General features: G+C 33.4%; 1 protein-coding gene across 1 annotated transcript; it reads right to left on the reverse strand.

The window, feature by feature from the left end:
* Positions 1 to 769: 769 nt before the first annotated feature.
* LOC124847312 (uncharacterized) lies at positions 770 to 7387 on the reverse strand. Its single transcript, XM_047324772.2, has 3 exons — positions 7203 to 7387; positions 6929 to 6983; positions 770 to 1101 (listed from the first exon to the last, which is right to left on the reverse strand). The coding sequence occupies exons 1-3, from the start codon at positions 7285 to 7287 to the stop codon at positions 939 to 941; spliced, it is 303 nt and encodes a 100-aa protein (XP_047180728.1). The 5' UTR covers positions 7288 to 7387; the 3' UTR covers positions 770 to 938.
* Positions 7388 to 11613: the final 4226 nt, after the last annotated feature.

The raw sequence follows: 11613 nt of genomic DNA on the forward strand, positions 1-11613 counted from the left end.
AAACAAGCCACCCATGCAGCATATAACCGCTTCTTAAGGAGACGCCAAATATAACGCACGAAAGAAAGTAGGCAAGTGATAAAAGAAAAAAAAAACGTGAAAATAGAAATCTTTTAGTAAAAAAAATAGATAGAAATTTAATTAATCCATTGCTAAAAGAATAGAAATAACTTTTTATTCAAATTGTGTTTGTTCATATAAATTATAGGAGGGTTATCCCTACACCACCCCAATTTCCCTGAACCATAACATTTTTAAAAAATTATAAAATTATCTTTTATATTTTAAAAAATCTTATACCTCTACTTCTTTTCTTCAATCTCGATATTCATATTGAAGAAAAAATTCTTCAACGACGGATGTATATGAACAATGTGTTAACGCAAATGAAGATGGCGTTTGTTTACACGCACTTTATTTTTCTCCATCAAAACATTGTATCTTGTATATCTTTAAAGGGGCCTATTTTTATTTATCTTATTCAATTATACCTCATCGTTTTCTTAAGATGTAATCATTTATGAACTAAAATATAGTACAAGTTTTTCTCATAATTACTTTTAAGACAGAAAAGTAAAAAAAGAATTATAATTTTCATTGTCTACTAAATTTAAGTTATTGGAACCTTGAAAAATAAATTTCAAAAACCATATAATTTATTCTGGTTTGCTTCACTTGGATTATTGGCTGTGAATGAACTCAAATATGCTTAATAGTAGAAACGGAGCTATGACTTTACCTTAACATCATTTAGACAGCAGAAAGAAAGTACATAAAACTATAAATCATAATTACCATAAGGATGCAACAAGAAAGGAACTTCATTCTTAAAAAGAACTCTTAAACTAATAATTAATTATATCTAGCTACATTAAATTTAAAAGGCATGTATCTTGATATATCAAACTTTCTTCAAGTGATATGAGGCACTTGATCGTTCATTCATAGAGTGATTTTGCAGATTTAACTCTACTTCTTTTGTTTTCATTCTTCGACACCTTCTCAATGGACTTCTCGTTAGAGGATACAGCTTTGGCTATTGCTTTCATCTTTCGGACATTTTTTGATCTCTTCATTGGCCTTCCTTTCTGCTTCATCTTCCTGTTTTATAAGAGATCAATAGTTAAAGGCAGTTTAGAAGAAGAAAATATTAAGAGAGCGGCCACGTCATATCTTTTTGCAAATATATGGAAAACATGAAGCAGGTGATCCTTATTTGAGGTGCCAGAGTTAAATACACTCAAAGAGATGAAACTCTTTAGCCGGCGTAAGACCTCTGCCCATACTTGAGGGGCAAACAGAGCAAAAGTATCAAAGGGGAAACAATTTAATAAGCGTTTTAGTGACAATAGTTAATGAAACAAAAAGTATAATTTATACTCGAAAGTATAAACCAATGCTTATTGGTGCTTTTATGACACTGGTTAAGGAGTAACCATGTTAGTGATTTTATGATATTGGTTAATGAGAAATGATCATAAGTTCTTTTATTCTTAAAAGTAAAAACGTAAATAACTGAATATTTTTAGTAATTGAAAGCAATTAATAAAATCTATTACATGAACCTTAAGCAACACTCAAAGAAAATCTGTCATGTTTTGTTCAACAACATAGACAATCCATCAACTCAGCAAACTGGCATTAAGAATAGAACTTACTTTATGTTTGTTGGCCCCGAACAATCTAATACACATAATCTCTTACATAGTAAGGCAATCCCTACTATTAATTATCATGTATACTAGTAATTGCAAAGACTAAAACCTGAACAAAACACGCAAGCCATATTCAAACATCTATTAGGTCATATACGTCAAGCCATCTACCATCTAAGAGCTCACAAGAAACTTCTACATATAGACAAAGCCTTGTAGCACAAGACGTGTAAGCTCAAAGCACTGGCAGACTGTCTATAAACAATACAGGTTGACCATCCTGAATTTGAGGTTAAATGATAAAAAGCAACATGTTCTATGTCAACAAATGACTTGCTACAACCCTCTACACACAAAAGCATGTTATCTCGTGTCACGAGACTTACATGCTTCGCCATGCAGCTGACTTTCAGGAAAAAACATGAAAAAGGTCAAACACACACCTTGTTGGAAGTCCCACATCGACTAGAAATAAGGTCAATTTAAAGTATATAAATGGGTGCAAACCTTACTTTACAAGCCAATTTTATGGGGTTGAATTAGGCTTAAAGTACACTTCTTAACATGGTATCATAGCTATAATTAGAGCCTATCATAGTAATATTTGTTGTTTGTTGGACATGTTGTTCCATCCGCTAGGAGCCACTAGCGGACCACCCATTAATATCTAGTCTCACGCTCGAGATGTATATACCTCGGCGTGAGGGAAATGTGTTGGAAGTCCCATATCGACAGAGATAAGGCCAATTTAGAGTGTATAAGTGGGTACAAACCTCACTTTATAAGTCGGTTTTGTTGGATTGACTTAGGCTTAAAGTCTACTTCTTAATACACCTAATGCACGGAAAGCTCAAAACCTTATGAAGAAACACATGCAAGCTCCACCAGTCATATCTAAGATGCCTATAGAAGGAGATGCTCAAACTCATGCAAGGACCACTGGAATATTACCAAAAAAATAAAAGAGAATCACGTCCAATTCATGCAAAAAGATTGCACACAAAAATCTTGACATAAAAAAGTGAACACTAAACAGTCTACCTACGTCTTCTAGTTTAAGAAAGAGCTTTTACCGGTAAATTATCCACTTACTGAAGTTGGTGTCTTTTCAGGAGTAGTCTTATTTGTAAATCCTCTCTTCTAAGAGTTGATCTTGTTTCCATCAAACTCTTGTTTGTAAGTCAAGAGTGACAAAGAAAACAATACTCATGAAACTTTGGAGTGACTTTGTGTGAAAGAATACTCAATTTCATAATTTCAGGAAGAGATTGAGAAAGTTAGTCAGCAGGAGTGACTTGATGAACTCGTGAACCAGAAGAAGTTGAAATAATTGTTGTAATAAGTTTAGACAGGAATCCTTTATAAGTTACTTGAAGTAAAACTAGATGTAACTCAATTTGAGTTAGTAAATTAGTATAAAAGTGTCTATGATTACTTTTCGGTTATACAAATAGCTTATCAAACAAATATTGCCTTAACCTCTTTGTGAAATTCATTTAATCCAAACATTGTATTCAACTAGACGATCCCTCCTCTAGACCATCTAGTAAAAGTTATTTTGTTTTCCAAAGCTTCAACAAAAAGTTTCACTTACTTTTATGCAAATGTTGTGTTAAGATAAAAGAGAATAAAATTTCTACATTAAAATTTAGGCTCTTTCCACTACAAATTAGGGTTTTGATTAAACTACAATATGAATGGAAGAGTTATATTCGAAATTATAATTAAAGTTTTGGAAACTATTGTGTCCAGTTCATGAAACCCAACCATGGTGACATCTTTATACCCTTTTAATCAGTTTTTATAAGCTTGCAAGTCCTTTAGAAAAACTATATAAATCTTATTCAATTTGTTGTTTCAATTGTAGGATAGTATTTATTCTCTTTGCTTCAATATTGATTTAAAGTTTTTTAAGTCTTAATTAATGAATATCTAAATTGTCCAACTTGTGCAAATCGCTATAAAGATGACTTGATTTATCAATAAGCAACATCAATGGGTACGTTTGCTGAGAAGTTAAAATCTACTCAACCATATCGCAACAGCAATTGCAAACCACTACTATGATATTCCCACTATAATCATAACCACAATCTAAAACCATGCATTTGAGTGAGTGAGAATAAAGGCCAAAAGGAAAGGCAATATTCATACCCTTCTATTGCACAGAAAAAAGGTTATGCCAGGGCTCGATTGCAATAATCTGTAAGGCATTCATCGGACATGACACTATCACAGACACCGGAACATTGCTAACATCCAAAATATAGGATAAGGCAACACCGCTAATATATATAATCAATGAGACAAAAATCTCAATTCAGAATTTTCACACTATAAAAACAAATGTGTTACAGTTTCCCGTAATAAAACATTTCACAAAGTAACTCTAAATAAGAAACATGCATCTTAATAGTTAAAATAACTAGTTAAGTTTTATAAAGACAAGCTTGAAAAAAAGAGTCATGCATTATTTATAATATAAATTGTCAAAACCCTTAAATTTCGTGTGAGTGGAAGCCAGGTGTCAGTGGAAGGGTATCAGAGCTTCAGATAGTGGAAGACAGGTGTGCAGCGCTGAGTGGCCGATCGGTTTTAGTGACGGTAGTATTTAAGGCGCAATTTCAAACTTCGTGCCACTTTTCTGCATGCACCCTTCATCTTCGACCTTCTGAAACCTTCCATTTTCTCCTCCTTCTCTCTACAATTTCCATCTTCTCTCTATGATTTCTCATCCTTTTCTTCTTCCGATCATCATTCAGGCAACGCCTGAGTATTTCTGGTGCCCAGAGCTACACTTTACACCGATCAAGTTGTGGTTTAAGCTGGTGAGTATTTCTCTTCTTAGACCGTTCGTTTTTTTGTCACATGCAAACCCAAATTCTGGTTGCATGAGTGTATTATCTCATTCTGATAGCAATTTTGGTCTTGCATTTGGTTTAGTTTTAAAATCGGTGAGCTGTAAGTGTATAAGACTGGTAGTGGTGATCAACATACTTCAACTGTGAGCGTTCGGCTATATTTAGAGGTAAGGGAAGCTTATATAATTTGATTATGATTCTTTGTTATGAATGGTTGTATGTTTGTTTGATCATTTGATGAATATGAAATATAGGTGTTACTACATGGTTGTTTATATGAGTGGATGATTTATGAATAATGTGAACTGAGTTGGTGTAGGGTTTGATCTCAAATCTGCAGTTTTCTGAGTAATCCTGTATTTGTCACCGAGAGTCATTATTGACCGTTCAGTTTTCCTTCGAACGTTCGGTCTAAACTGAATTCTTCTTCTGTGGAGAATTTCAGTTAATGACCGATCGGTTTTATCTTAGTATATTTGTAAGTAAGCGTTCGGTCATAGACCAGGTACTCGGTCTCAGTAGTGCTCGGTCACAGACCAGGTACTCGGTCTCAATAGTGTTCCGTCATAGACCAGGTACTCGGTCTCAGTAGTGTTCGGTCATAAACCAAGTACTCGGTCTCAGTGCTTGGCTTCAAATTAAGTGCTCGGTCTTATAATATTCCATAATATATCTGCATTAGGTATTAAGAGTGTTCGGCCCTAGTTGGTAGTGTTCGGTTTAAAACTCTTAGTTCAAATAAAAAATTTCATCATCTTCAGTTAGGTTTAAATATAAGTATTATAAAGTATTACCCACCTTCCATGAGTTCTGTCTAGTAAAGACCTTTCGGCCAAAATTGTTGTGTATCCTATAAATGTTTCTTATTATTATTACAATTGTTAGGCTTATGATGAGTCTTGCCTCGTATGGACCGTTCGGTCCTATTCTGTGGATAAGTGAAAGACCGTTCGGTCTTACACTAAGTGTTCGGTTAGATAAGTTTAAGAGGTATTCTCTCGTTCGATCTTGTCTTTAAGATGGGTTATTATTTTCTTGGGCCAGTTTGAATGTATTGATGATGAAGTATGATGATATTTAAATTGTGAAATGAATGAAATAGTATGGTTATGAAAGAGTATTCCAGGGAGGAATATCTAAGAATTTGGTTATTGAATGGTAAAGTATGAATGTGGTCATGCTAAGGTGGCATTTATCCTGATATTCTGTGATTACTCATTCTCAAGTAGAGAGGAGTAAATCATGTGTGAGAATGGCAGGAGGTCCTAGTCCATAAGTTAAGATGGGCGAATTTTACCGGACTAACCTCGGGTGGCAGCTGTTGAATGCATCCCAACTACTACATCACCCGGGTGCAAAAACATTCTAGCTACACAGAATTCATACAGTCCGGACAGTCTGAGTATAGTGGTCGGTTTTTGCTCATATTGATGTATGGTTATGATTGAAAATGTATAATTGGTTGTTGTATGATTGACCTATTGAATCATATCAAATTTATGTGAAATACATGTTTACTGAATTAATTAAATTACATAAGTTTACCCTATTTTCCTGTCTTGTCTGTATTGTCGTTCGGTTGTAATCTTCCTGTTGCAATGATCATCCTGTGGATGTGAGCAGAAGAAGAAGAGTTGTTGGAAGAAGCTTTAGAAGAAGTGGAGGTTAAGGCTAAACCTTGAGACCGTTCGGCAGTGAGAGTTATTTTTGTTTTGTATAACCGTTCGGTTAAAAGTTTAGTTTTGGAACTGTTCGGCATAGTAGCTCGTTTTTGTAAATTCAAAAACTCTGTAGTATTTTATTTTAGTAAGGCTGTTCGGCCATAATTGTACTCTTTCTCCTCTTAACTGCATTGTAATATTATTAAGTGTGAGTATTCTATAATATGGGTTTACACTGTATTTCTGGGATGTTACATAAATTATTTCATTTGAATTTCTTTACTACTTTTCTATTACAGTATTGTCTAGGAAGTGTTTTAGCCAAGAATAAGTATCAACTTCAGTTCCTTACTCATGTTCAAGTTGTGTCAAGATGTCTAAAGAAGTGTCAAAGAGGTGTCTGAGTTAAGAAAGAATTATAATTGTGAAAGTGCATGTCCAAAAATGTCTCGGACATGACAGATGCAACACACTATTCTACAGAGTTCGGTACTCCCAGGCAATAATTTCGGAAAAATGCAGACAACATTCACAAGTACCCATGACCAAAGCATTAAGGTTCACATGTATAACAAATCATAAGGTGTTGATATTAACAACTGATTATCTCGTCAATAATCAAGATTACTTAATTTATCTCTGCTTACTCTAGAGAAATAAATCCATAAATCAGATCACTATAAAACCTCTCTACAGTAAAGTAAAATTAACCATCTATCTCTCATCACCTAGAGAGCAATTAGTTACTTACATATTGGTAGCACCGGAAACCGCATTTTGAACTCTTGACTCTGACGTATCCATTGCTGCAAGTAAACAAATCTCAATTTTAAATCACAACAAGAAAGTAGAAGCCAAAATTTAAAATTAAAGCAAAACAATGGTTTAAAAGGGATAAGATTTGTAAGACAGGAGTTAAGTTCCAGTGAAAGATTAAAAGAATTAAAATCTCAACTATTTTCAATGTTTATTTGAACCAAAAGCATAGAAAGTAAAAGAGGAAGAGAAACGGATGAATCCGGTACCTTGAGGTTGTTCCGAAACGGATGCGTCGGTGGTATCCATTGAAACGACGCCGTTCCTCTTCTTATTATTCCTATTTTTTGCCATGATTGCTGGGAAGAGGAGGCGACGGCGAAGCAGAGAAAGTGCAGTGCGGTTGGTTTTGGCAAAAGCAAATACCCTTTTCTATTATGTATTAAAACGTATTTCTGAAAGAAAGAAAAAATATATTTGTTATCTATATATAATCTATAAAAGTATGAATAATATCTCATTATTAGATCGGTTTAATCTTTCAATAAATATCTATATTATAAATATAAAATTTTAACTACTGAAAAAATCCAAGTCTCAAAATTATTCCATATTTATTTCTAGATGTAAGTTTTTCAAAATATTTTATATCTATTTTCATCATCTCTGATATTTTAATCATTTGATTCCCTTTAATATTTAAAAATTGTAAAAAATCAATTGAGGGCTAATTTCTACCACATCCGACGTTTTAAAATAGATGCACCATTAGAATAAAAATAATAATCATGATTTTAGTTTTAAATCAATACTTGATACATCCTTCATTCTTAGTCGTATTTGATGCTTGAAAAAACTCCTTTTTAGATATATTTTTAAGTAGAAAAAAAATAAAACTTTCAATTCTTAAAATTCTTTTCAAGTATGTTAAGACTAGAGTTGTAACATCCCAAAATACAGTAATCACTATAATTCAGAATTAATTACAATTAACAGTAATCACAAACAGTCTTTACATTAAAACTGGATTGAAAAGCCTAACGGCATCAGTACAGAGGACGCGTGTAAACGCATACAATGAAACCAAGAGTGAACGCTCTTAAATATATAAACTAACGTGTACCAAAATACAAGCAGAGATGATTAAGACGAATGGCCTTACAAAATAGGTGGCCGAACGTTATAACTATGCTAACATATACAGCCTAAATCAAACGAGCACTCTAAGGCTCGACCTTTACTTCAACTTCAACCAGATTGGAGTCGTCCAAATTTTCTTCTTCCAGCATTTCTTCAAGGGATGCACCACCATCTGCTCACATCCACAACGGATGATCATTGCATTTGACAAGACGGACGTACATATACAAGAGACAACACAATGGAAATGCAAGGGTAAGCTTATAATATTTAATTTATCCAATTAACACATACAGTCATAATTCAATTCAACCATACAACATGTAACTTATCATAAAATTAGCATATCAATATACATATAAGACAGACCGTCCGGACCGTATGAACCATGTAGTTACAAGCGTCCTTGCACCCGAGTGGTGTAGTAACTGATCATTCCCCAGCTGCCACTCGAGGTTAACCCTATCTGCCTGAAGTACTCAATGGACTAGGGTCTCCTGCCATTCCCACGCATGAATACCCCCTTCTACTTGAAGAGGCGTATCACGGAATATCAGGATGGACTGCGAGGCTTAACTTATCCAGGTTCATACTTTACCATTCAATATTTCACACATCTGAGACGTTCCTCCTTGGAACGCTCGTTAAAATCCATTTCCAATAATTCTTTCAAAGTATCATTCTCCCATAATAACAAGTTCCCTTTATTCACATTCTCATTCTCTGTTCCATTCTCATATATTAACAACAGGCATCCTTTAATCAAATAAGAACGAACTTATTACAGTGCATTTGACTTCACGCTTCTGAACAAAAGAAACGAACTATAGTCCACTTACGGACGTTAAGAATACTAAAATAGTTTAAATGGGATTGAGTTTAGAAAATCAGAGTAATACTTAGAAAATATTGAGTACAAAGACTTTAGGTTGAATTAAGAGAATAAATATCTTACAGAATAACTTAGATAAAGAATAGCTTAGATAAATAACCAGAGAAGTTAAAGTACAGAAAACAACTCTTACTGTAAATGAACGAACGTTCAGAAATTTACTTTGGACGAACGTCAATTACGTTCGCTCAGAATTCAATAATAAGGACGAGCGTTCAGTTTGAAACCGAACCCTGCTTTGGACGAACGCTAGGTCAATGACCGAGCACAAATCAGAACGAACGCTGGATACAAACCGAGCGCTATTTAGGACGAACGCTTCGGTATAAGACCGAACACCAATTCAGACGAACGTTCAGTATAAGGGCGAACGCTCTATAGAACGATCGTTCGACATAAGGCCGAACGACATTAAGGACGAACGCTCGACATGAGGCCGAACGTCACGTATTTATAAAGTTTCAAATATTTATCTAAACTGAGCTGAAACGAACGCTCATTCACTAAATTGGGGACGCTCGTTCTCGAGCAGAATTCATTCCAAATGAACGAATTCCAACTAAGTTATTTTAATGAAAAACCGAACGGTCTATGACCGTACAGTGACGAGCGTCATTCATAAAAGGGAAGATTAAAATTCCAGATTTCTCAAACTTAACAGAATTTTCCAGATTTCATTTTTCCAACTTTATAACATTCATTCCAGATTTAATTCACCTTCAACATCATTATCATACAGTTTCAATATCCAAATCCTTCCAAATATATCATAAACATACTCCATTCATACATAATCAATTCAACATGCTTTTTAATCAAGATCAACAACATATATCATACATAAAAGTCAGTGTTCATCCATAACAGATCAATCAAAACCAGAATTCATATCAGATCTCAGTAACCATTCATAACAGCTCAACTTCATGAAATTCATACATGCACAATAACAGTGATCATCCATACAACTCAAATCTTATATTCTTCATTCATGCAACTCAGATCATTCAACATACAGTATAAATTAAACATATAAGCTTCCCTTACCCGGATTGAAATTCAAGCTTGTTCTAGATGTATAAAAATGGCTTCGTCCAACTACGTTTTGCTTAGGATTCTTGACTCTTCCAGAACCAAATCTAACCACAGATTACAGAACACTTAGAATACCAGTTTGCATGCAACTAAAACTCTATTTTTCCAGAACCTAAGGACGAACTACGAAAGGGACTTACCAGTGTCAGTCTTTGAAGCTGTTCGGTCCAATGGATAGCTCTTAGTGCAGTGGGTGTTCCTACGGTGCTGAAAACGTGATTGGAGAAGAAACGTAAGGATTACAGTAGAGAGAAGTTTAGGGTTTTTAGAGAGAAGTTGGAGAAGATGAAAGGGTGAGTTCAGAGGTTGAAGATGAGTTCGTGCAAGTGAGAGAGAGTTTTCGAAAAGTCTGGTTTTGTTAAACCAACGTTCAATTGGAAGAACGTGTCACAGGTTGCCACATGCACACCAAACTCTGATTTAGAAGATTCCAACGTGACAAGTGGCGTGTGTGCATGCAGAGTTTAGTGCGTTTTAATGTTTCAGAGAATGATGAGCGTGGTGCTTCGTGCACGTCAGACAGAATTGTGATCAGATTAGGAAGTGGGTTTTAAATGGCTGGGAATGAGGTGGCAAGCATTAAGGGTGAGATGTCAGGATTAACTTAAGCTAATTATTAAGGGTCTCACAAGAGTTAAGTGTGTTAAGATTAGAGTTGAAGTGAATTTGGTTCTACAGTAAAAAATTTAATTAACTATTAAAAATAATTATATATATATATATATATAATTATATAATTTATTAGATAATCTAATATATTATAATTTTATTATATTTAAATTAGTATTTTTATATCATATTTTTTATTATGTTATTAAATAAAATATATAATATTTATAATTATTAAATGTTTTATATATATATATATATATATATATACATATATATATATATATATTATTAAATAGAAATAAATAATTAATCGAATTTATGTAAAATTCAAGTCATACATTAGTAATAGTAAATAAATTTATTATTCATAAATTTATTATTTTAAACTTTCAAATTGACATGGTTTATTTAGTTTTGATTTAAATATAAATGAATTTTTTACACAACAAAATTAAATTAATATCTTATACATTTTAAAAATATGTTTAGTCATTAAGGATTTCAATGTCTTATGTTATTGAGTAACTTTTATATAAGCAACCAACAAGTTTATTGAAAACTCTTACAAGATTTAGGTTAATCTGATTCAAAAATATTTGTATATAGTTATTTAACAAATTAAAAATATATTTGTATATAGTTACTTAACAAATTAAAAATACTTAGATTTGTGATAGATTAAAAATTAATTACATTTTTTATATTCAAAATAAATATTTTTTCTAAAAAAAAATTCATGGGGTAGCCTAACTGTAAGGCCCTGGAAATAAAAAAGGGCTATTGGGCCCTAGTTGGAGGCAGCCAGGCCCAAACTAAGGGAATCTGACCTTAGCCAGGGTTATTTCCCAAAAGCCAGAATCTCCATTTTCTGCTTTTCCCTTTCTCTCTCTAAAAAGAAACTCTTGCCCTAAAGGTTCTCTCTGCCTTCTCTCTAGATACCC

The sequence above is a fragment of the Vigna umbellata genome, chromosome 6, assembly GCF_029865625.1.
Source record: "Vigna umbellata cultivar VRB3 chromosome 6, Vumbellata_1.0, whole genome shotgun sequence".
Taxonomy (NCBI): domain Eukaryota; kingdom Viridiplantae; phylum Streptophyta; class Magnoliopsida; order Fabales; family Fabaceae; genus Vigna; species Vigna umbellata.